Source organism: Lynx canadensis, chromosome D4 (assembly GCF_007474595.2).
Source record: "Lynx canadensis isolate LIC74 chromosome D4, mLynCan4.pri.v2, whole genome shotgun sequence".
NCBI lineage: Eukaryota > Metazoa > Chordata > Mammalia > Carnivora > Felidae > Lynx > Lynx canadensis.
Genome location: NC_044315.2, coordinates 71,126,005 through 71,153,290, shown reverse-complemented (window position 1 = coordinate 71,153,290; position 27,286 = coordinate 71,126,005). Strand labels below are relative to the sequence as shown.

Below are 27,286 nucleotides of genomic sequence, written 5' to 3'. Positions count from 1 at the left end.
CTTCCTGGTTCGTAGGGAGAGGTTCCAAAAGTTCTCCTGACTTCGTTTGATGACTAACAGCAAATGTAAATGAGTCAGAAAGAAGTCTATCACATTTCTCGAACAACACATAAGGATTTGGACATACACATGGAAGAGTTTTGGGAAAATGAAGGCTAATCTTTATTTTTTTGTTTCCCTTCACGCACTAGAAATATCATTAGACATAATCCTGAGCACCAGATCAGATTTTTCCATTCCCAGTTTTCCTGCTGGGATGAGTAAATAAACAGATGGAGTAAAAGCTTCAAAGTGAAACCCAGAGAATGTGACAAAGGAGGCCGTTGACTACAGAACACTAGGGGAGGATGGGGATGGCTGACATGAGAGCAAGGAGAGTTTGGGTGAGGAAGCATTGCCAGAGAGTCAAAAGGAGTCACCATGTCTGACTCAAAGCTCTGCACCTCTGAGGCCAAAGGAGGGGGGCTGAAAGCAGGAATGCAGAAAGCAGATGCCGTATCCAAGCGCCAGGAGGTCTGGGGAGCATAAGACCATGCTTCTTTAAAATGATTCTGAATTAAGTGGCTCCATGGATCTGTTTTTCACCAACGTGGCCTCACTTTCCTGGGATATTGCCTCAGGGAGCACCCCAGGATTGAGAGGTAGTTTTCAGTGATGGCACTGGGATCATCATGAGGCATCTAGCAGATTTAAGTAAAAAGAATGGGCCGAGGAGAGGAAGAGAAAATGGCAGATGTCTCCTGGGGTTCAGAGTCCTATTCCCTTGCACTCATACTCTCATTAGATCTGCCTGGGGAAATTTTAGGAAAGGTAGGGGAGCTTCAAGCCTCATAGTCAGTGGGACCCAACAGGAAAAACAGATCAGGGGATGAACAGAAAGATCGTGTCGTTTTTTTTTTTTTTTATGAATTAGCTCCTTAAGGGAGTCCCTCTTCACTCATTTTAGTCACATTTTTCTCCCCATGTGCAGAAGGGTTCACATCGGTTACAGCACCTAATACTTGCTAAGTATGCATTGCCAAGCCCATTGGCTACAGTCAGGTCCTTGCTGGTTACAGTCTAGATGACTGTTACCCCTACTTAGGTCACTGCTTCTCATCTGCTTTCAATTCCGCTTCTCTAGGAGATTTCTAGTCCTCTCTGCTGCTGTGTGCCAATCCATGCATTTCCACAATCTTTTTCCTCATGCAGATACTTCTGCTATTTCCCCCCAGGCTACCATTGCTGATTGCCTCCATCCTCACTCAGTACTGATGCCTAAGACCACTTCTCCCTCCATCCTGAGACCCTGCCTTTCTCTGCTGCTTGCCATAACTTAAGGCTCTTTTTACCACCAGCAGATATCATTAATTCTTTAGTATTACGGTCTCCTCTGTTGGTATATTCCACTAATTAATGGAGTTGGATCAGGCTCTCCTTAGAGCTAGGTCAGGGATGCAGGGGTGATGTTGCTGTATACAAGATGGTAGCAGTCATGCTCTGTAGTCATTTCAGCATTTGAAGATCATGTCCATGCAATGAATCTGCCTTGGTGTGATGTAGATTTACCCATTATATTAGGTTCTCCTTCTTTATTGCCCTAGCATTGCCTTCACCCTCATCTTTGTATTTACGATGATAGGCTCTGAAGGTTGCTACACTAAACAGGAGTCCCTCCAGCTTGGTATGTGGTGGAAAGGAGGAAGGTAGAGGAATTAAGAGTTCACATATACATTTTATAGATTCCTTTCTCTGACCGAAATCCTAGAAGGGCGGTATAAATTAAGGAAAAAGCCAAAGCAGAGGGAGTTTTCCTGACTTATTTGGAACTAGAAGCAGGGAACGTTTTAGGGATCCCTTGTTCTGACATGGGATGGCCACGTTTGTGTAAAAATGGTAGCATGACATGGGTGGGTAGACAGCAGAGCTGGGTCAATCAGTCTGACTCTCTTGGATTTTATATAACATGAATGTGATCCAGAAGTTACTTCAGGCTGCAGATACAGAAGGAGCTGACTTGGAATTCAGCAGGCCCTCCTTCGTAGGGAGAGACAGGGTGACCTCGTTGCCGAGGTTGCAAAGTAGACTCTAGAGAGGGGCTTGATGAAGGATGTGACTGAGATGTAGAGGACTGTGCTGTTACAGGAGGAGCCTCAAAGCCTCAAAGGTGCCGAGCCAGCCAGGGGGATCCTCTGGGTCCTAACAAAGCCAAGAGATGAGATCACGAGTTCTCCAGCTGTAGATTTCACCAGAGAATGGGGTAGGGGTTTGTTCCAGAGGACGCCACAGCATGTATCCAAGTCCCTTTTCCCCTGCCGTCTAGGGAGAGGCAGGAAGAAGGGAAGGAAGAGCCCTGGCAAGGAGTGAATATGTGAAAGAATGAATAATTATCTCAAGATTAGCAACATTAATTTTTCTCTTCTACCCTGTGGAGGTATAGGTTAAACTGGATTAAATCCGTTTATTTTATTTGATTTGAGTATTCATATGTAAGTGTCTCTCTCTCTCTCTGTCTCTCTGTCTCTCTGTCTCTCTCTCTCTCATTCTCTCTCCAGGGTAGATAGATACTATAAATAGGTATTTATTTATTTAACATTGGTTTTAGATCAAATATCAAATAAGACATAAGATAGACTAGAATAATCCCAGGTTATTCAAATTCATCAAAAATTTTAATTCTTATCTCCTGGACCTCCTCATGGTCTTGTTTTAAAATTTTTTTTTATCCATTATTATTTGTCTTAGACACCTTCCTCAAGCTGTCACAACTTAACGCATTCTACTCCACTGCTACATTCTAGCATTTAGCTCCTATGGTTTTATCCTGACAGGTCTCCTGTATCTGTCTTCCCTGCCCCAAGTCCTGCAGGTGTTGTTCAGACCTTCGTTATTCTTCTAGACTCCGGAATAGCCTCCTACCTGCACACGTGCCTCCTACTCTTTTCCACCCAACATCTGTTAACTTGACAACGGATATATCTGACCATATCGCTGGTCTCCTTCCTCTAAAATAATTAGATGACTTCCCACTGATTGAAGAACACGTTTAACCTACTCGGGCTGTTCACAACTTGGCCAGGGCCCACATTTCAAACCTTTCTTCCCATTCTCCACCTCACTCCCAGTCTCCATCATGCTCTAAGCTTGCCAATCCACTTGCCGTTTCCTGAACACAGTTTAACCTTTCTGTCTCGTGCTTCTGTCTCCTGCTTAAGTGGTTGCTCTTTCCCACACTTAAACTCTCTCTCTCTCTCTCTCTCGTTCTGCTCTTATACTCTGTTTATGCTTCTGCAATAGAACATGGTCTGTGCCATAATGTATATGGGTAACTGACTTCCTTTCTAGATTGAGAGTCCCTTGGAGGCAGGCACCCTATTGTTAACTATCCCATTTGTTACGTAAGTGTGCATCCTGTATTCTACCTAATGATGGCCTGGATCGAGTAGTTAATAAATGCATGCAAGAGTATTTTATAAACAAGGTACTATATATAACAATAATTGTTTCCTTTTTACTTGTTAAATTGAGTTGAATGTACTTTTAGAATTCTCACCATTCTCTGGGAGAAATCATTTCCCATCAGTGAAAATTCTAAAATAACTGATATGCTATATCAAGGTACTACAAGCAGATATATCCCTGGAGAAGAAGGCAGAAGGAATCCTTGAATCTCCTTACTTCACAGGCATGCTTTAGAAGGCCAGCCTTGTCCAATTCTCCCTGTGTAGTTCTCTGTGGTCTCTATTCCCCTCATGTTAAAAATCCCAAACATTACTAGCAAGTTCCCCATCGTGGAAGATCAAAGAAGTGGCACAGCCATAAGAAATAGCAGGATCTGGCGAGCTGGCCCTGGGCACAGGTTCTGCCAGTGCCTGCCTTACATGTGAGGCCAAGCATCTCTGCTGACCCTTGGGCAGTAGACACATTCTGAGTGTAACATGCCTGGCATTTCCTGATACAGGGATTATTTCCATCTCTAGGAATTCCACAAATGTTCTCAGAAGCCTTTGGGGGCATTTATATTTTAAAAATAAACCTTTATAACTCAACACAAATATTCTAGAAATCCATATGTCAGCTCTTTTCCTTGAAAACACCTGTAAGTCTTGCTATCACTTTCATGAAACAGGAGAAGGAAAGGCCACAAAGTAGATCAAATACTCATAAGTAAAAATGCCCTCAAGAAATAGCCATGCAGAAATTGGCACAACCATGTTAAATATCTGCCAACTTACTCTTTGAGAGCCCTGGAAAGTGTGATTGGCTCTATGAAAGAAAAAAAAAAGAGTGGGGGTGGGAAGACAGAGAGAGAAGGAGGAAGGAAAGGAAAGAAGGAAAAGGTAAAGCAGGAAAAGAAGGAAGGAGGGCGAGAGGAAAGAAAAGAAAGGGAGGGGGAAAAAAGAGAGAAATGAACTCCTGGAAGCTGTTACCCATCACTAGGACAGGTATTTGAGGATTTCATTTTCGAGGTGATAAATCTCCCATTGTCAATGATCTAGATCAACCTCTGGAATGTCCCCAAGGAGGAGAAACAGCCCAAAGGGGACTGGAGTAAGAAATAAAACAGATTTCCCCCCAAATGTTGTGTGGAATAGTGCCAACTCTCCCTTCTCCCAGAGCAATGCAATTACGAAAATCCATCTTACCTGCTATGCTAATGGTGGCCGCAGCCTTTGCAGTGCTAAATTTCTCTCCGTGCTTGTTAGTAGCTATGCATGTGAAGAGTCCTGGCTTAGTGATAAGCAGCTGCAGTCTTGAGTCAATCACTCGGTCTTTCACACTTTCCTGAATGGACCCAGAGGAAACCTGGTGGAGTAGAGGGAAAAAAGCAGATAGAATTAGGTCAAGGATTTCCTAATATGATGCACCAGGTTGACTTGAAAGAGAAAGTATTAAAGTGATGATCAAAAGGCATGGGTAGATTGCAAAAATAGCCAAAACCTTTGTAGCTCTTCCCCCATAAAGTAGCATCTCTCTCCATGCTTTGAATCTAAATTGGCCTTGTACCTATTTTAGAAAATCAAAAACAGACTTGTAAAATTCTTGCGCCCTGTGGCTTACTTTCTTGTTGCTCTTGGAGCCTGTGACCTCCTATGACCAACCCAGAGCTAGCCTGCTTGAGGAAGAGGCACACACGGTCCAGTTATCCCCACTGCCCCAGCTGGGAGCCAAGAACAACCACCACATATACAAGTGAGGCCATTCTAGATCAACTAGCTCCCAGTCTGCATGCCAGTCACAGGAACCAGATCAGCCACGATCAGGAAATCCTGGCCCAAATCAGCAAAACCACCCAGTCAACCCACACACTTACGAGCATTATTAAAAGGTTAGCTCCTGTTCTGTCCTCCACAAATGCACAACAGATAGATGGATGGTTGTGAAGAAAAATGGTTATAAAGCCATGTCTGTTTCTGAGGCATGACTTGCATCCTGTCATACTATTCAAATCATAAAATCAAATGTCCTTGAAGAGTCAGGGTATCAATATTAACCTAATTGGCAGGTTAGTTTATGTGCTTGTTTATTATCATCATTTCAGCTCTGTGGGAAAGACAGCTGCCTAGCACTTTCTATTAGGTTGCAGAGTTAGAATTTGTGCCCCAGTTTGATCCCAAAGCCTGTGCTTTTAATTGTTATGTTAGAGTGCCTTCCCTAGCACTAGAAGAGAACGTATGGAGAGTTATTAGAAAACAAGAATGCCAACCTCAACAAATCACCCATAAACAAAACAAATGCATGACTTAAATGTCACTGTGAAGGTGGTGGCATGTTTTAAAGCGGCGATTCTATTCACTATTTTTTTGAGCACTGTACCATCTTTGCAATAATTATTCGTTAATTGTCACTGTTTGTATGAGGGGAACATGCCAGTTGGAAGGAAATCTGAATGGAATGACAATCAGTCAGTGATTCACCTTGACCTTATGTCAGAGGAGTGGCCTTGAGAGATCTCTCTCTGTCCCTTAGTGGGAAATGAGGCTGGGAATAAGAAACTTGGAGTCAGTTATTTTGCTATTTTGCCTGTTTTCACGGGTAGACCAGCAAGGGGATGGCAAGCCCTGGGGTGAAACCAGCTTTATTCTTTCTGCTGCCTGGTGGCTGGCTAGCCTTGGAACCAAATACACTCTGTAGCAATTAAGCAGGGAAGTTTGCTCAATTAGCTTCTTTGACTTTTTATTCCTTCTATGCACTACTGTTTCCAACCTTTACGATAAAAATATCATGCGAGCATCAACTTAAGTCAGATCAAGTATTGTGGTAGTTTCCCCAGAAAAGCAGCCTGGACGCTGTGAGAAATTGACGAGGCAGAGAGAAAAATATCTTTAAGAGACATACACTCGGTTGGGAATTCAGATGAAATTCATCACCATCATATTTATCAGCAGTGCAACCTCTTATGGATTTGAGTTTCCAAGGTAAACGGAAAAGACTGAGTAATTTGAAATGCAATGTTGGATTCTCCCTGAATTTTAGGAGCAAAGCAACACTGAGAAAAAAACTAAAGACCTCAAGCCTCTATGCTCAGTCAGCATGCTTTATGCTATTGAGATGTTTCCTTTATAAAGACAATCCCTTTCCAGTTGCTAGAAGTGAAGTCTATAGAACAATTGCCTTCTCCCTTTGCAAGCTTAATCCATCCTTCAAGAACGAGGTGTGCACAATGCCTGGGAGATGACTTGGGAAGGAGTCTTTTCCCCAAGGTTGACGAAACTAGCGTTATTTTCATGTTCACACCTAAGAAAGTCATTCCTAAACTCCTCCTCAAGGTTAATGAAAACATTCTTGGTAGAAAAGAGGATGAGTTTTAAACTGGCTGACCTCTCTTCTCCTGGACTTCATCCGGGTGTTGAAGTAATTCAGCAAGGAGACCAACAAGTTATGAGGCCCATTGCTCGATTATGGCATGGCTCCTAAATGCTTTTCCTCCTGTTTTCAGAGGCCTTGCTTGATTCGGGTTGTGACTCAGGCACAGCAGGCCTTGTTAGTCAGAGTGCGAATTTGTTTTTCTTCCTTCATGGGTCATCCTGACCAACAGTTTCGTATTTTTTGATGACCTAAAAATAAAAAGCACCCCTTGCCCTCCATTTTGGTCTTTTTGCTCCTCAGGTTCAGATTATTACGAGTTTTGACCAAGGTATGTCTCGGCAAAACCAAGTACTTAATTGAGGTGACTATATCTGGGATTTACAGTAAATACGTTATTTTCTGCAAGTCTGTCAGGCATACTGCCCTGAAGTTGCTGGATAAACAGCTCTGCTGTGTATGTGCGGTTCTCTTTCTGAGACAGTGACCTCAAAAAGAGGCAGGCAGACAGGAAACCCTGTCATAAATAGGCACCTTGGTTCACACCTGAGGTGATGTGTGTAAAAGCTTTTTGAAAGTGGCAAAGTAGTATTGACCTGTGGAATATTTTTATGTATCATTAACACATTAATAATGCTGTTTTGAGAGAATCTATTCACAGGTACGAATAGTCTCATCACTTCGTCATGAATTGGCCTTAGCATAGGAAGGCCTCTGGCTTCAATGGCTCTGTCTTACAAACAGTTCCAGCTTGCTGAGAATGCCTCATGGAGCCGTCGGGTATGGCCCAGTAGGGTCCATGTGTAGGGAGTTGGAATAATGTCTGTATGTGCATCATAGAAAGAGGGCTAGGGGCACCTGGGTGGCTCATTTGGTTGAGTATCCAACTCTGGGTTTCGGCTCAGGTCATGATCTCAGGGATTCATGAGTTCGAGCCCTGCATCAGGCTCCGTGCTGACAGTGCAGAGCCTGCTTGGGATTCTCTCTCTCCCCCTCTTGCTCCCCCTCCCCTGTGCGCTCTCTCTCTCTCTCAAAATAGATAAATCAACATTTGAAAAAAAAGAAAAGGGGGTAACAGAATGAGAAAATCTTCCACATTGTTTCTGATCAACATCACCGTAGTTGCCTCTTTCAATCTGGCTACTGCCATGTTTCATGTAATATATTCCAGCTGATACATGTAATTATCTTAATTAACACAGCTAGTAAGATGAGAAGACTCCAAAGCTCAGGTACTTCAAACCAAAAATACTACCTCTTAAAAATACATGTAAAGGTGAGCTGACCTTTAAGAAAATTCAAAAGCACAATCTTCAACATAGTTTGGCTACTTATTTTTTATAAAATTCTTCTAAAAAATTAAAATGATCCAGCTTTTAAAATCCTTTAGGAATTGTATTTAATGGAGAAACAAGAGAGACATGTAATTTTTCTACATTTTTTATTTGAATGCGAAAATAATGGAGATATTACCAGTCTAACTTGAAGTCAAGTCTGGTTATCGAAATAGAAGTTTGTTTTCTTTAAGAGAAGTGAGCTCTGCTCTATCCATGTGAAACTACTACTTCCAATGTTGTAAAACAAAAGGAATATTACTTCTCGTTCTGGGGTTCATCTGAGACTACAGATTTCCATGAAAAATGAATGACATTTGTGTACAAAGAGAGGAAAAAATAATTCTTGATCACTTCAGAGCATGTGGCTTGCCTTTCTCTTGTTCTTTGGTTTAACCATTCAGGCTTTTAGGTTATTGATGTGTTCACAGAGGCGGGGGGAAAGGAGTCGTCACATCCGTTAGAGTACTCACTGTTCTCAGGAGTGTGTTAGTGAAGTTAGTTCATGAATTTGGAGTTAGTGAAGAACCACAGTTTAAACTCTGTTTTATTCTGTGCCAATTAGCTCCCAGCTCTGTATTCATCTTTGTTCAGTCCACCCCAGATAATACCAGGGCTGTGGGCTCTTCCTGTTCTCAGTAGAATTTTCTGGTTGCCCCTTGTGCATTAAATGCCTGAGATTGCCTCCATTTCCTGTGATTTGTGTCAGCATGAGCAAGATCGTCTCGGTTTCTGTTTGGACGTGGGTCGTATCACCACGAACGAAACTTGGCTATAAGAGCAACCCTGTCTCTGACCATGAGAACCACAGATGTACTTCTGCTTTCTTCCAGAAGAAAGCCACTATTAGTTTGTTTTATTCCTGTATAAGAATCAGAGGCAATGGGTCTATTTTGCTTCCTGCCTTTTGTGAATCACATCTTGAATCTTGTGAATCACATCTTTCTGTGAATCACATCTTGAATGATTAAGTTGGGGTCTCAGTAGGACCCAAACTAACTCAAACCATCATACTCTTTTTTTATTACTCATGAACTCCAAGAGAGACTAATCATGTATCTTCCAGTTCTAGACTATTATGAGCCTTTGAAAACACTGAAGGTTTTGTAAAGCACGTGTCTTTCCATTTTCTTTATTCCTGTTTTCATAGAGGAAGACAAATCATTAAAGTCCTATCATCAGTTCCCCAGCTTTCTTAGGACATATTTTTACACTACCTTGAGAGGCTTAAGACAACTACAGTGACTTCCGCAAAAGAGCCACAAAACACTGCCAAATAAGATTTGAAATTTATTTTACTTACTTAATTTAGAGAGTGCCAGCACAAGTTGGGGAGAGGGGGAGAGGGAGAGAGAGAATCTTGAGCAAGCTCCATGCTCATTGTAGAGCCCAATGCAGGGCTCGATCCCACAACCCTGGGATCATGACCTGCTGAAATCAAGAGTTGGATGCTCAACTGATGGAACCACCCAGGCGCCCCAAGATTTGAATTATAGATGACACTTTAATTAGAGAGCTAAAGAAGAACAGGAACCTCAAGTTATTTGATTGTAACTTAACAAAAATGGAGAACTTTAACCCTGATGTCCTATGAGGGATCATTTTCTCCAGCCACCTGACGCCTCTATCATTAAAAATATGGGAAAATCTGTGTCTGAGAGGTAAGTAGACTTCCCTACAATTACATTAGCTAGAGAGAGCCATTTCCAATTTAGTCTGCCAACCCCTCACCTATTCTTATTTCTGATACCTCATGTAGAAAGTCTGTAGAGTGGCATTAATTCATTTACTGTATTTCGAAGAGACAAGTTAAATTGGTTTTAAACACAAATGATGAGAAAAGTGGTTTTTTACAGGCATCAGAAAAGAAAAAAACACCCTTCAGCAAAAACAGTAGTGAAAGCAAAGTAATAAATGAGTTGTAGGCCGTAAAGAGTCTGCTTTTGCAGGATGACATTATTAGTTCAGGTAGGTTTAGAATCTGGCATCTTTTTCCTAGTGAACCACATCCACCGGAATTTCACACATGACATGCTTTGCTTCCCACACACCTCTCTCTCTTCCCTTCTTCCCTCCCCATGTCTAGTGTCCTACTTCTCTTTCCCGTCCTCGCCTTCTTTTCCTCTGTTTCTTTTTTTCTCCTCATGAGAACACTCCTTTGACTTTGAAATGTTGCTGTTAATATTTTGTAATACGACAACGTATGCACACTGCAACCAAGATACGAAACAGTTGGAGAGAGACTATCCTGGGGGACGTGAGAAAGGAAAATGGTTGAGGCTCCTCTAGATGACTCATCAAGGTTTGAGTTGCTTAGCTGTAGTGAGAGCCATCCTCACCCCACCCAAGGAACTGGTTTGAAAAAGTACCCCATCTTCTTTTTTTAAAAAAAATTTTTTTTAATGTTTATTTATTATTGAGAGACAGAGCATGAGCAGGGGAGGGGCCGAGAGATGGGAAGACACAGAATCCGAAGCAGGCTCCAGGCTTTGAGCCATCAGCACAGAGCTTGATGTGGGGCTCCAGCTCAAGAACTTTGAGACCATGACCTGAGCCAAAGTTGGACGCTTAACCGACTAAGCCACCCAGGCGCCCCAAGAACCCCATCTTCTTAAGGCATGAAAGAGGGTCTTCAATAGGACCACCTGAAGGATTGACGTATGTCCCCTGCTGTGTAATAAAGGGTTAACTTATTGGACTCGAGGTGTTCAAACCCTGTACTCAAACCCAGAAAGGACTGGCCTTTGACTTGCTTCTAAGAGATAACCTCTCATCCTTTGGAAAATTCTGCCTCGTAAGAGTGTCTTTGTATATCTGAGACCATGAGCCATGCCAGATGGTTTATGTTTGAGTGCAAATTATGGTGAATAGCTCTTTTTGTTCAGCAGGGACTCTAGGCTATGTTGTATCAGTTTGACCTTTGGAAGGGCTAGAGACTAGCTAAGGTCAGTCATGTGAGCCCTCCATGCTTATGTAACTGACCTTCAGGAAAATCCCTAGACACCAAGGCTGGATGAACTTCCTTGGTACAAGACGCCATGTAGGTTGACATCATTGCTGGGAGATTTAGGTGCTCTCCATGGGATTCCACAGGGAGAGAACAACTGATTACCTACTACTGAGTTTAGTCTGTATCCTTTCACTGTAATAAACTATAACCATAAGGATAATGGTTTTTCTGAGTTCTGTGGGTCCTTCTAGTGAATCATCAAACTTGAGGGTGGTCTTGGGGACCCTGACACACCTGCAATTTGTTGACACAGCCAAGATGTATCTGATAACCACCTGTAAAATCAAAAGGGCAGAGCCGGGCTGCCTAACAACTCCAATGGAAGGAGAAAAGAGGGGGTAGCTCTGTTCAGTGGTCTGGATGCAAGAGTTTGTGGATACAGAGGTTTTATAGAAGATCTGGTTTGGAGTCATTTTCAGTCTTCCCCAAAGATCTTTTGGGGGCATTGATGGGACCCTGACAGAAAGGCTTCCCATCAACAAACAGATTAGGGGCTAAGAAGGAGATGGCTTCCCTGAGGAAAATGGGTCATGGGGTCATCTTGAATATCCCTTGATTTCTGAAGAATCATGAATGTGTCCATGATGGAAAGAATTGTTTTAAATACTTGTTGGGCACAGTGGTGTAAAGCCAACTTAAAAGAGTGTCATTTAAATTAGAACTTTTCCTCTTCAATTACTGCTCCTCCCTCCTTCCAACCCCAAAGCTGTAGGAGTCTTAAGTAGCAGTTAGGAAGTGGAGGAAGAGCGAATGAATGAGTGTGAGAGAAGAAGCTAACCACAGGACTGTTGTGGAAGGCAGGTAGCATGCATGTGGTAGTCTTAAGAAAGGGAGGAAGGTGGGGCACCTGGTTGGCTCAGTCAGTAGAGGGTGTGACTCTTGATCTTGGAGTTGTGAGTTCAGGCCCCACATTGGGTGGAGAGATTACTTAAAAAGGAAATCTTAAAAAAAGGGATGGGGTGGGGGGAGGGAAAGGTCCCATCTGTGAATTGCATTTGGAAGCTTTGGTTATTACTCAGGTTTAGGCACTTAAAATTACTAAATTGGGATGGTATTAGTGATTTAAAATCACCTAAGAGCAACCAGAAAAGCCACAGAGCCTGTGTGAGGTAGCCAGTAGTGAGAAAAGAACTTGCCCTACTGAAGACACTTGATGGGCAGAGAAAATACTAAATAAGGTTGTATTACATGGAAGTCATGCTTGGCCAACAGTTAAAATGGTAATCTCAGCCCACATGTTTATTAACTCTCTGTTTTCCACCTGAATCCCAAAAGGTAAATAAAATCTAAAATTAGGAAAAATAAATCCATAGAAAGGTAGAAGGGTGTCATAATCAAAGGGCCAGAAATTTTCAGCAATTTCTGTAAGATACAAAGAGATGTGACTGGGTTGATAGAAAAATTAATATCAGCTAAGTTGCTGAAATCTAAAAGTTCACTGAGAGGAGAATGGATAAATTTTCCCTGTAGAGTCATGGAAAAATCCAGAGTTCAGATAGCAGGGCTGTAAGTAGGAGCCAACTTTGAGAGAGTCAGTAAAGTAGCAGAAGAGCGTTGTGAGCTATTATGTGTGCATATAGCACTAGGCTGAGACATTTGTCCATCTAAGACTTTCTATAGTAGGCTGAAAAAAATTAAAATTGTGGCAAAACCCTTTTAACCAATGTAACAAACTGAGAAGCTTCTATTTTCCCTGACAGTTTTCCAACCCAGAAAAATTTGTTTCCTTTGGATGGCCTTGAAGAGTGAGGAGACAGAAATCAAAAGTCAGGTTCCATAAGGGTAAGAAGTCTAATAAGAGATACAATAAACTAACATCTCAAAGAACCGGATATCAGGGACATACCAATGTGAACTACAAGCGACCTAGCCTACATGGAATTGAAGACTGTGTTGGGATGACCAAGGAGCTTCAAACTTTGAACTTAGTTTAAGATGGTCCAAGATAAGTAGTTGCCCCTGGTCTTTAGCAAAAATAAACAAAAATTCTTTCTAGAGAAAAGTACCTTTATCTAGACCTTATATTAATCCCTGACCTTTCTTCCCCCAAAACAATGAGCAACAGGTAGTCAAAGATAAGTAGGCACACGAGGAAACAAAACACAAGGAACAAGAGTCAGCAGGAAAGCAGATAAGAGAAAGAGACCTAAAATGGCATCCCATCTCACTTGATTAAAAGCCAAAATTGTTTCAATACTCTACATAAAGCGTATATGATCCACAATTCCTAGACATACCCCTTACCTCTTTCTTCGTTTCTCATTCACCTCTCATCATATAACTTGTTATTCCTTTGATGTATGGTGTGCACCTTTATCTCAGAAACTTGCCCCAGTTTTCTTCCCATAGTTATCTACTACAGATAAATATAGTTATCTTACAGTTATCTCATCCTTACCTCCTTCAGATCTTAGCTCAAAAGTCTTCATCTTTTTTGAAAAATGTATTCATTTTAAGAGAGAGAAAGAGAGAGAGGGAGACAGAGAACATGCTTGTATGCATGTGAATGGGGCAGAGAGAGAGAGAGAAAGAGGGAATCCCAAGCAGGCATCATGCTGTCAACACAGAGCCTGATGTTAGCCTTGATCTTATGAACCATGAAATCATAATCTGAGCTCAAATCAAGAGTTGGATGCTTAAACTGACTGAGCCACTCAGGTGCCCCTGAATTCTCTACATCTTAATGAGGCTTCCTTGACCACTTTGTTGAAAATGGAATCTTTCTCCTAAGGTTGCACTTCTGTCTCATTTTCCTGCTCTATTTCCCTCCATAGTATTTGACACTATCTGCATAGAATATTGGTTTTATTTTTTGTTTGTCTTTCCCCATCATAGTGTCAGTTCTTTGAGGGCAGGGAACTTAACCTGTTTTGTTTGCTCCTATATCTATAATGCCCAGAATAGTGCCTGACACCCGGGAGATGCTCAGTAGATATTTGTGGAACGAATAAATTTATGTGTATATATGTAAAGTGCTTAGAACAGCTCCTGGCACATAGTGATCACTTAATATATGTGAGTTATTATCAGTATGAAAAAATGAATTAAAGATGGTTAAACTGACAGTCATGGGTTCTAATTCTGGATTACTTTTCATCAAAGTACCCTCCAGGAGTGACCTAATTCTTGAGCTGGTGAATTTTGTGAAAATTGTTTTACCTGTGTGGGAAGGAATTGCTACCATTTCCCTTTTACACAAAGGCATAAAGGAAAATTTGATTTTCTACTCTTCCCCATGATACAAGGAAAGAAGCAAACCCATGGGGTTCAATTTCTAAGGCAGTGACTGCTAGGATGAAAATACTGGAAGGCTTTGAAAAATAGAGGTGCAGGTGGGACCAATGACAGAGATCAGGGTAACTTTACAAATATGTGGCCCATCCTGAGATTCCTCTCGAGTGATCTTCCCCAGACAAGCCCCACAGTGATGACACTCACAGCATTTCCATTTTCAATCCAGGTGATGGTGGGGACAGGGATGCCTGTTGCTGTGCAGCGCAGGGTCACAAAGGAGCCAAATGTGACATTGTGGGATTCAGGAGCCCGCAGGATTCTGGCAAAAACTGTTAGGAAAACAGAAGTGGTGAGTGACTCTCCTATAGGGAATGCTCAAGCTGGAGTGGTCTTTTAAAAATGCAAATCAAGTCACGTTCTCCCGTGTAGAACCCTTCCGTGTTCCCTCCGTATTATGGATACGCCCTGGCTTCTAAGCCATTTATGCTTTAACCCTACATTTCTCACCACGCATGGATGCTCCGGGTTTATTTCCACCTTAGGAGCTTGTCCATGCTGTCCCTCGGCCGACAGCACTCATCCCCCAGATCTCCATGCGGCAGTTCCCTTGTATCATCCAGTCTCTGAGCGGCATTTCCTCAGAAGGGCCTTCCTTGACCACGCAACATAGAGTGTAACCTTCCCCCATTCACTTTCTCATCATCCTGGTTTACTGTCTTTCCAGACCTTACCACTATCTGAAGTTATATTTCATTTGTCTAATGCCTATCTCCTCCCCGTACCCCCCCATCCCCCAGTAGATTGTGAGTTTTCAGCAACCAGAAACCTAGTCTGTTTGTTCACTACCCAGAAGAGTGCCTGACCAAAGTAATAGTATTTAATTAAGTAATGAAATGATTAGTGCTTTGTATCTTCAACTGTGTCATGGTGGGAGGACAGACAAAATCTGTCAAACTTTTTAGAGAATGCGATGGGCACATCGGGCCCCAAAGAAACATTTTAGGCCAAGTGTGAGCAGGGGAATAGGTAATTAATATTCCATTCTGAGACGGAATCCCTCCTGATTAGATAAGAGAAAGTTCAGAGAAGATATGATTTGACAACTGGATGTTTTTGGCAGATTCTAATTTTATTATTTATTTATTTATTTATTTATTTTAATTTTACATGCTTATTTATTTTTGGGGGGGGGGGCAGAGAGAAAGGGAGAGAAAGAGAATCCCAAGCAGGCTCTGCCTGGGCAGTGCAGAGCCCAACGTGGGGCTCAAATTCACGAACCACGAGACCATGACCTGAGCTGAAATCAAGAGTCACGTGCTTAACCAACTGAGCCACTCAGGCCACCCTTGCAGATTCTAATTTTAGATTTGCAGGTTCAGATTAATTGAACTTCCTATTTTTTGAAATTGAGGACTCTAAGAGATGGAATCTAGAAGAGCATGTTAGAAATACAATGTTGGGCCCAAAAGCCAGAAGAAAGGAAAAGCAAGGAAGCCTCCATCTTCAAGGCATGAGGTGGTTAAAAAAATGCTCCAAATGTTTAAAATACAGCTGAATCTACCCCCAACATCCCCACCCCCCCACCCCAAACAAAACTGAGCCGCTTTTAGTAAGTCCTGTGGTCTGATTACCAACCTATAAAAAGCCGAGGTTAAGGAACATGTGAAACAACACTATGGGGATGCAATTCGTTCAAATCCAGAATATAGACAATTCCGCAGAACAAATTATTTAGTTTTCTCAATAAATAAAATGTCTCAGGAAGTAAAAAAGAAAGAGGGAATAATCATAGAGTTAAAAAGACTCAAGAGGCATAACCCCAGATGCAATGAGTGGATCTTATTTGGATTCTTAATTCAACAGGTCAGATGTAGAAAGATATTTTGATACATTTGGATAAAAATTACACAGTCCTGGTAGTAAATGGTACTGAGAAATGAGTGCTAATTGGGGATGAGTGGAGTAATGAACATAGCATTATATCTTTTAAGAAAAAAATCCTTATACTAATGTACGTATTGGTTGATTGAATTAACGTCTGGGATTTGATTTAAAAGAAACCAGCAGCAATAAAATAGTAATGGAATCAAGGAAACAAAAATGGTAGGCTGTTGATCATTGTTGCCCAATGGGTAATGGGAACATGGGAGTTCACTATATTACCGTAACTACTTTTTTGTAAGGTTGAAAATTTTATAATAATATTTTAAAAAAATGCTGTGGAGCCTACCCCACAGCTCCAGAAAACATGTGATGAGATATCCACTTCATCTGCTATTGAAATAACATCAAGTTATAGAAAACCCCAAAACTGAAGAAAAGTAAGGCTCTGAGAAGGAAGATTTGGCAGAGGCATCTGTCCTAAGAGCCTCGGAAATATCTACAACAGTTTTAGATCAAAATTCAATGGGGGATGATTCTAAATTGAAACAAAATGTGGGACTCTGAAAAATTTCCCGAGCAGGTGATGTTTCCAGCTGAAAAATTCCATGGCAAAATGAGTGACAGTAGCCATCATGGTCCACACGGTTGGCCTCAAGTGTGAGTGGCCCTGTGTAGTCTCATAGGGCACCATGCTAAGAGGGCCCCACGCTTGGTTTGATTTTCTGCTGTCCATGTCTTGAAGTTACTAGTGATTTTTGAATTAAGGGCCCCAGATTATCATTTGCACCTGGCCCACAAATTATGGAGCCAGTCCTAAAATTGCTGCCTTAAAAGAGAGGGTGAAGTCTGTACCTCTATGGGAATCCCAGAAAAGCAAGGCTCCAAGGTGAAATAGGAAATAAAAAGTTGCAGAATGCAAGAGTCTGAAGGAAATGTCAATCAAGACTAAGTGACAGAGGCTGTGCACATTGGAAATTCTCAATTTTTCAAGAAGGCCAGCCAGCTAGGAGGCGATACACATTTCTTCCAAATATGCCAGAGTGACACATGGTGACCCATCTGATCACTTGACGGGAGATTTCTCCCAGCTCAGTCTTAGCTCACAGGTTGTGAAGTCTTGACAACTGACATAGACTGGCATCCCAGCAAGGGCGCTCCCAAGTATTCTCTCCTTTTGTAACATTTTCTGCAAACAATAATGGAGACCTAGATTGCACAACATATCTGAATCCACGTTCTTCATTTGGTTGAAATAACTTGTTGGGGTTGGGGCGATACTTGTGTGTCTTACATTTTTTTGAGTGTGAGACCCATCATCTTATGGGTCCCATTGACTCTCAGAATCTGAAAAAAAGGAGGATCCTTGACAGATTGGGAGTGGGATTATTTTAATCCCATAGGTGCTGGAAAAGTGTAGCCAGCAGCCACTGCAGATAATGCTTTACTCTTGAACCTGAATGAGAGCCTTCTGGCTGAAGAGGAGAATAAGAAATTGGAAAAGAATGAAATCTAGACCCTTCTTTCTGCTTTATTTTATAGAGGCAAGAGTTTTCATTTGGCAACCATAAATTCTTCCTGGAAATGCAGTAATCAGGGAGGGTTTATTTTGTTCTAATTTACAGCTTTTTTTTTTTCTTTTGGCTGGTATTATTTGGAATATCATTTGGGCTCATTGCAAAACTTTTAATGATCTATATTGCACAACACAGCTAAGCATAAAGTGACATGGTAAAGAAAATAGAGTCGATGACCATTTGAGAGCTCAATAGGACCTTGCAGTGAATTTACTTAATATACTGCTCTGTCCCATATCAAAACCTTCTGGGGGGTCCAGTGGGCACAGGATGGTACATAAAGGAGAACTATTAGCATTTTCAGTGACTTCATGAAGGTGTGACTGTGCTGACAAACAACTGGTCTTCTCCTCCAAAAGGACAAATATACCCTTGGCTGACCATGGGTTTCATTGTGTGATTAAAAAAAAAAAAATCTTTTGAAAAAAAAAAACAAAAAACTTTATTTTTCTGAGTTGGTGTCTCAGGATTTTATAGTATGATAACCCTGCTACACCCAGAGTGTAGACATTTAGATAAGGACTTGAGGTTAGGACGTCCATCCTGAGTTCCCATTTTGCTCTTCCTGGGCACCTTTTATTATTATTTTTTTAATGTTTTATTTATTTTAGAGAGAGAGACAGAGCATGAGTGGGACAGGGGCTGAGTGGGGCAGGGGCAGAGAGAGAGGGAGACACACAGAATCCAAAACAGGCTCCAGGCTCTGAGCTATCAGCACAGAGCCCGGTGTGGGACTCGAACTCACAAACTGAGATCATGACCTGAGCTGAAGTCAGACACTTAACTGACTGAGCCACCCAGGTGCCCCCTGGGCACCTTTTAAAGTAACCACTTAAAGTGAAGCTGAGAAAAGTTAGTGACCTCTGCCCCAATCACCTTATAAATATAGGTACTTGGTACCCTGCTCTCTATCTTCTCTGTGACCTGGGTCAGAGATCTGCCCTTCCCTAGGCTCAGGTCATGCTCCTCAGACCCATGCTTCTGGGATTTGTAAATAATAAAGCTCGTGATTCTGCTTCCTTTGTGTGGATGTGTTGAAACTATGCCTTTGATCAAAATGATCCCATGGGTTTCACTTCCTCAAAGTGGGAGCCGGGATGCTGAAGGAGCTACTTGCCAACCCCATGTGGGTGGTTTGTGCCCCCTCATTTGTCAGGTCACGATCTACCAGCTTCTCAACACACATTAAGTCTAGTGAGGTAGGAGGGGAAAAAAAAAGGCCAGGAATTAAAGGGAAGCTGTTCTCTTCTACATGCCTACATTCTTGCCAAAAGATAAAACAGGAACTTGCCCCCTTTTTTTCATTATTGAAAGATGGCTTCCACCGTTCTTGCCAGTTTCCTTCCCCCAAAGAAGGTCACAGATGTCTCCTTATCAAAATGTGTCTCAATACATCTCCTTACCCTTGTTTGTGTTTCTTCGTGGCACTTACCACCATGTCGTAACTATCGATTTGTTTGTTTGTTAGTTGGCTGTCTCTTCCTCTGGAATGTAAGCATCACAGGGCCAGAGCTTGCTTTGCTCAGTGATACAGGCTGGTTGATAGACAGCCCTGTGTGGCACATGGTAGGCATTCAATAAATATTTGGTGAATGAGTGAATGAATAAGTGAATGAATGACTTTTCTGATTGGTGAGACTGGAGAAAAAGACTTGTCTGTGTTGGGAGTATCTCAGTCCTCTTGGGGCCATCATTCTCCCAGCTACTCTAAACAAGAAGGGTATGGGGTTAATGTGCAGTGAGGGTCCTGGGTCAGGGCTTCTCCATCCTACAATGTTAAAGAGTGGGGAGGGGTTGAGGAGGATGAGGAAACAAGTTATGTTAGTCGAATTCTTGGATGAAAAACTAGAAAGTTTTATTTTTTGATTCAGCTTTATCAGCCATAAAGCTGATATTTTTATACCCATCTGTGTTTGTTACCAGTTCCAAGCATAAGAGGTGGAGGAGGGATGAAAGAAATTCCACCATATTTATCAGACATTGGAAACAGTAAATCCAGTTGTAATTAAAAACAAATGCCAGCCTAACCTCCATGGATAATAATACACTGGTAATAAATTAAATGTAATCCAATAATAAACTCCCATTATCTTAGTGATAGCCCCAAACCAAAAATGCATTCTAGGTCATCAATTTTAAAAGTAATGTGATATGTTTCATATCAAGTAAATGTCCATTGTATATCTCTAACTTGCATTTTTTTTTTGCATGCAAGACTATGTTAAAATGTTTTTGTTACATAAACAGACTACTTAATAGAAGGGGTATAACATTACTTAGTAATTTGGAAAATGTTTGCAACTGTTTTGATATGGATTTTTCACATGATGCAACTCTTCTTTCTGTAGTCATATGCATCATTCTCCAATTCACTGTAAGCTCTATCACACTTGCTTTCCTGTGGCAAGCGCATTATTGTTCACCTGCATCGTGGGAAATACACATGGGCAATCTATTTATCCCTGGGTTTTCTCTCATGGGATTTATTCATGAGTTTTGGGCTTTGATTTCCCTTGGGTAAGTTTACAGCGCTAACTGCAGGTTGAGAATCCTATATTCAAAACTGGGCTGAAGCAGCCACTGATTCCAAAGTCCTTTGTATCATAACCATATTATATTCTCATCCATACCTCCTTTCTCCCTCCCCCCCCATTCCAATTTCTAAAGCACTTTCAGAAACATAATAAATGTTATTACTGATTGTCATTTTAAGGGGTAATTTGAATCAGTAATAAGGAGATAGAGCTATTATTCAGTCTGAAATTGCACACTGGTGCAATGGAAAGCCTAGGGCAGGGGACCCAAATTAAGTCCTGAAATTAATGACCAGTTCGGCTTGAGATGAATTACTGCTTTTGTCTTGTTAAAGGAGTATGACCAGAGGAATACTTAGGTCCCTTATAAATTCTGTTTCAGAGCAATTATCTCAAAAGGACACAATGAACTCAAATGGATTTTATTTTCTCTCATTTTTTCCTTTATTTATTTTATTCTAGTATCCTTTAAAGAGATTTTTTTTTCAGGTTACTTGGTTCTAACCAGCAATGTCTGATGGAGGGAAATTGAAAGCAAGCAAAAACAAAAATTAAAATCACACAGGAGCTGGTGAAATGGTTTTATCTAAACTTAGTTGTAAGAAGCCTGATGTTTAGAAGTAGAAAAGCATCTCAAATACCTTATTTGAGATACTAAATAAGGAGGTGCTGTTTCAAATAATACTAGCCTAAGGTTTATTCCTAAAGCCAAAACTGTATTGCATGAGAACTTGTGATCCAAAAAATATAAAAATATTCTGATCCAAAAAATATAAAGCACAAAGTTGGAATCTTCATGAGGGTAGAAGGTGCTTTCTTGGAAGAAAAACTGTTATTCTACAGTCGGGTTTTTCCCCAAACAGATTTGATTTCCCACTACTTTCTTTTTTTTTTTTTTTTTTATTTTTATTTTTATTTAAAAAAAAAAATTTTTTTTTCAACGTTTATTTATTTTCGGGACAGAGTGAGACAGAGCATGAACGGGGGAGGGGCAGAGAGAGAGGGAGACACAGAATCAGAAACAGGCTCCAGGCTCTGAGCCATCAGCCCAGAGCCTGACGCGGGGCTCGAACTCCCGGACCGCGAGATCGTGACCTGGTTGAAGTCGGACGCTTAACCGACTGCGCCACCCAGGCGCCCCTCCCACTACTTTCTTGTAAACGTAATTCCACTAAATATAGGTATATGTCTGTGTGCAATTAAAACTAATTTAAATTTGATTGATTTGATTTGGTTTGGAGCAGCTACATAATACTTGTCCTCTTGAAGTAATAACAATAAAAACCTAAGCTGGCATCTTGACATTTTTATATCTCTCCAAAAATTGTAACACCCTCCCTCCCTCCACGTACTCCCCTGAGAAGCTTTTTCCTATTCCAATCTCTGTGAGATTTCTATTCTCATGCTGATTTACGCCATTTTGTTTGCATTTTCAGAGTTGACTTAATAAAAAGTAAATGGTTGATAAATACATTATAAAACAAAGCATCGCATCTCATAATTGTTAAATGCCGACAGTATTCCCCGTACGTCATTTTATTTCCTAAAAAAAATAACGGCACTTAGACTTGTTTATAAGGTCAGCAAAAATAAACAATTGACTAGAACCGTACATTGGAAAAGAAGCAGTGCAGAAAGAAAAAAAATACCTTTAGTATCTTGTTCAGGTTCACTTTCTTCTATTAATAGAAACGAGACAAACACACACAATAAACACACAAACAAAAACAACACATCATGAAAAGGGAAAATCTTTGAGCACGGAAATATCAGTTGTGCAACAAGATTAATTAGAATCTGCTTGTTTCTTATTTCAGTAAGAAACATGCAATCAAGGGAAACTGCTGACCTTTACAAGCAAACTATTAAAGGACATAAAATTTCAAATTGCTACTTTTAGTCGGGCAGTACTACATAGAAAATAAACTCCAGCATACCCAACAACATAGCTCATTCATGCATTTTTGTTTTAATGTTGACAATTACCCTTTCTTTCAAGGCAACAGACTGCCTACTATTCTGATAAATTGTGTTTTCCCTTTGTTAGCATGGCTTCTCCTTTTACAAGGTCCTGCTGTGAAGGCAGTGAGGTTGACTCTGGGATCTCAACTATCATTTCTATGGCAATAGACTCATGTTGTGGTAAACAGAGGATTAGGGGGTTTCTGCAGAAGAGAGTCTACCACCAGTGGAGATGGTCTCCTACCAACTCCAGGAGGCTGCTCAGAGAGCAGAGAGGAGCAAACCATTATCTCGCGTAGGAAACTACCAGTGGAGCAAGCGACAAAGAAAAATGTAAAAATGTCTACATCCGGATGCAGAATTGAGAATTTATAATGGTTTTAAATCCTAGAAGAGAAGACAACCAAATTAATTGTTCCAAAATGTTTAACATAATACTGTATCAGGTGCAGATCGCATATGGAGCTTTCATTTTTCTTTCCTGAGAAGTTTGTGCCAATTTAGACCTTTTGAATTAGCGACAAGCCAATTGCAACATTTGTTTAGAAGTATAACATAGCAATACTTAATGATAAGATCTTGATAATACATTTGCGTAGTTCTTCACAAGTTATGGATATTTTCATGTACATTATACGTTATCTCCTGTAGCCAGATCATATCCCTGTGATTAAACCTAATTGATTCAATAGGATTCAATTAAACCTAATTCAGCCCATTTTCCGGACAAGGAATCTGAGACTCAGGGCTTTGCTGCAGGTACAGAGCCAGAAATGCCACTTCAGTTTTCAAACCTCAAGTTCTGTGTTCTGACATAGCATCATCATAAGAAGCCCTCGTTTTTTTGCACTTAATACCCAGTCCTAAATTTAAATGAACTTATAATTTCCTATTTCGATTTTACGCTGACTGAACATTCCCTGTCTCCACCACCCAGGCCAGTGGCACATTCCTGTTTTATTTTTTCAAAGTCTACTTGAAAGTTGTAAATTGAGGGACGTCGGGTTGAGTGTCTGACTTCGACTCAGGTCATGATCTCATGGTTTGTGAGTTTGAGCCCGTGTCGGGCTCACACACACACACACACACACACAAAAGTTGTGAATTTAATACATTTATGGTTATAAGGACAGTTAGCAGTTTTCTGTCAGATGGACCTAAACAAAGACAATCGTTTTTTACAACACCCCCAACAGTGCCTGGTTTTAGACACCAGTTTTTTCATACTGAAAACTGGTCATATGGACACTTGGAATAGCAGTGACCCCCTGTTTCTAACATAGACGTTAATCAGGAAAAATCAGTGAAGGTCCATGCTTGGGCCGGATTAGACCTGAAAAATTGTGTCTGAATGCCTTTGGGCTAGGCATGTTTTCCTAGTTTCTCAACACAATGGTGCTTATTTCTAAATCTCGTTTTTTTTTTTTTTTTTTTCCACCAGCCGAGTAACTATGAGTGGCTGAAATGGGCATGCACTCCTATGGGAATATTAAGTGTCTTTATTCCCTGGCTGCTATTATCTCCAAAATGCTTTCCACCAAAGTTCAAAGGCCTCAGTAAAACTTGAGAATCTTATCCCCCTTTTTTTTTTTCCCCTCTCTTACACTACTCTTTTTCGGGTCCCGGAGCAAGTGCGGGTAAATTCTGAGTCTCTTTCAGTTTTGCTCCAGTGGTCTTTTACTGGACGGTTCTTCAGCATAGACCGTGAGGACTGTGCTGATTTCCCTGTGTGATCTTTCACTGTGTAGTTGTTGTCACTGCTTTCATCTTGCTTGATTGGTTTGGAATTGGGAGGAGTGTGACGTTTCGAAAGAATGTACCCATTTCTTCCACTGTGGATCTACAGAACCGATTCAGGAGATGAAAGATCGTCTAAGATCTGCTGTTTTCCTAGGAGTAGGCTTAGCAGTTCTACCGGAAATTACATGTTCATAGAGAGACTGTCAAAGTTTCTTTCTGTGCGCGAGAGCAGATATGCAGCTCTGTATGTATATATTGATATATGCTGATATATTCATATACACTTGCACCGTATTCACACATGTACACACACAATTGAGATTACTTTAAATAAGAGAAAATAATGCAAGGATAATCTGCAAAACCTATCTAAGCTTGAGTACACTCATTCAGTATATGAGATTGTTGGTATTTTCAAGGTCAGACTGTAGTCCTATTTTTTTCATGTGTCTTGCTTGCTTAGCCTGTGATCCCTCTTGACCTTGGAACTTACTGTTTTGCCACCTATCAATTTGTAAATATTTGGCTTCATGGTCTTTATTCTCATTTAACTGCTTTATATGTAATGCATCAGCCTTGTCTTCCAGACTGATGTGTAATCAACCTCCTTTCCAGGGCGGAGGCAGGGAGTGGCACAGAATACTTTTGTTGTTTTCTTTTCTCCCTAAAGTTTAGCAGTGTCTTGTAGAAAAAAGAAAATACTTAAAAAAGGACCTAGGCAGTGATTCATTTCCCTTCTCTGCTTTTTGGGACTTGTTCAGTAAGACATTTAGAATAAAGAATCATAGTGGTGCCTGGGTGGCTCAGTTGTTTAAATGACCAGCATCGGCTCAGGTCATGAACATGTACTCTGTGAGTTTGAGCCCTGCGTTGGACTCTGTGATTGACAGCTCAGAGCCTGGAGCCTGCTTTAGATTCTGTCTCCCTCTCTCTGCCCCTCCCCCACTCATCTTTTGTCTCTCAAAGAATAAATAAACATTAAAAAAAATTTAGAACAGAGAACCGTGGACTTCTCTTAAATTGGAATAATCTGAAATATAAACAACATCCAAGTTAAATAGTATATCCATCATTTTTTTGAATACTTTGAATTATGGACAACTCAGTATACCATAGCAACCCATTTAAAATACTCTGTTAAAAAATATATATATATATATATTTTATATATATATATATATATATATATATATATACGCATTTATATATTCTAAATCAAACCAAAATCAGTCTCTTTATGATTACCACGCACAAGATTTAGTTTCTACTTCTATCCACTGGACTAAAAAAAAAAAAAAAAGAAAAAATCCTTCAATATTTTCATTTTTCCAAGCTTGCTAGCCCCAGTTCCCCATGTTGATTGCTCACTTTTGAACTTTCTTATCGTACCTTCTTTTTTAAAAAAATTTTTTAATGTTTATTTTTGACAGAGAGAGAGACAGAGAATGAGTGGGGGAGTGGCAGAGACAGAGGGAGACACAGAATCTGAAGCAGGCTCCAGACCCTGAGCTGTCAGCACAGAACCTGACGCAGGGCTCGAACTCACAGACTGTGAGGCCATGACCTGAGCTGACACTCAACCGACTGAGCCACCCAGGCACCCCTCTTTTTTTTTTTTTTAATGTTTGTTTATTTTTGACAGAGAGAGACAGAGCATGAGCGGGGGAGGTTATCGTACCTTCTTAATTTACCTGTTTGTGGTCCCCAGACAGAAACTAACACACACTTAGAGAGTCCCACAAATTCAAAGAATAGTAGGACTCTTTGTAATATTCTACTTCTATGACTATAAGTTTGCTTGAGTTTTTATTTGCATTTATGTAAAAACACAGCTAGGTCATATCCCATTGCAAATCATGAATATCCAACACCAAGAAATGTTTTTCCTACGTGATTCACTGTATTAGTTGATAGGAGAAGAAATTTGGAGGGGAAATGTATTGTTATATAGGAGGAAGGGAAGCCATCAAGATTCCCTTGCATAAATGAACACATTTAGTATGATGATGTAGGTCACCAAGATCTTGTGGAAGAAAGAAATGGACCAGAAGAAAAAACAGGCAGTGCTGTGGGATGGCTCCCATTCTTCACACTGCAAGAGTGAGGAGAGCCAAGAAGATCATAGGATTTTGGTCACCTAGAGCTGAAGTCTCGATGGAAGCTACAATAGCACATTCTTTGCTCTTCGTAGAATGACATTGGTTATCATTTTCTTCATCGGCAATACCTTAAAGAAATCTCTGACCATCTGGTAATGTCAGGACACCATTTTAGGGCTTTTTCATTTTTGAATGAAATGATTTGCACAAAGCAGTTAATATAGCAACTAACACACAGCTGGAAAGTACTGGAAGCTCATTTTGAAGCTGGGTCTTCTAGCTTGCTCCTTTATTTATTTATTTATTTATTTATTTTTTTTTTCAGAGCTATTTCCATCTCTATGGTATCTTCCTGGCTGATGAAAGCTGTTTCTCCAACTGCCTTAGAAGAAAAAGCGCTTATTTCATTTTTAAATTTCAATCTGCCTTAACGAGCTATGTTCCAGATACTTACTGCGTTGAGTACCCTTTGTGTTGGTATTAGAAGCATGTGCTGAAATCTATTCCTCACTGAGAAGAGAGGAATCATTCTGTAGAAGGAGAAATCCATTCTCCAGACCTTATTAAGACATGGATGCTAATCCATACTAGATTATGGAGTCCGTTCTTAAGTCGGCTCCGTTCGTCTCCTAGTCTAGCATCGTATTTCAAGAACTGTTGTGTTGGAGATGCCTGGTAGAAGACAAGTACCACAAACAGCAAAAAAGGGGGTATTTTAGTTGTTTTCTTTTTTATTTAAAATTGGCCCAGAGGATTGTTGAAAAGTAATCCTGTTAAGGCTCTGTGGTACTCTGTTTCTGAAGAGAGTCTTCTTTTGGTTTCCAATCATTCAAAGAACATGTGACAATAATAACAATAAACCTAAGTAAATACCTGTTTTCCTTTTCTGACTTCTTGGTAGCTAAAGCAAAGAAACCCGACCCTGGTGTGCTGCCGCTGTTTACATTTCTGTCTCCTTTGAAGCACAGCATGCATGAGGGTTATCCACTGTGGCTCCGTCTCCGGAGGAATCAGAAGGCAAGCTCCTTTAGAAAACATACACAGCGCCCTCACAAACAGCCTTCCTTTGCATCTTCAAAGTAAGGCTGGCCTGGCTCTGTGACATCATGATTCTCTAAAGTGGCTTGGG

General features: G+C 40.8%; 1 protein-coding gene across 1 annotated transcript in view; it reads right to left on the bottom strand.

The window, feature by feature from the left end:
- MUSK (muscle associated receptor tyrosine kinase) overlaps window positions 1-27,286 on the bottom strand; it is a 90,910-nt gene that overhangs the window by 27,443 nt on the left and 36,181 nt on the right. Inside the window, exons 6-7 of the mRNA XM_030294311.1 lie at window positions 14,569-14,693; window positions 4,626-4,785 (exon numbers count right to left, since the gene is read on the bottom strand). Of these exons, the coding sequence (XP_030150171.1) occupies window positions 4,626-4,785; window positions 14,569-14,693 (285 nt within the window). The remainder of the gene's footprint in view (window positions 1-4,625; window positions 4,786-14,568; window positions 14,694-27,286) is intronic.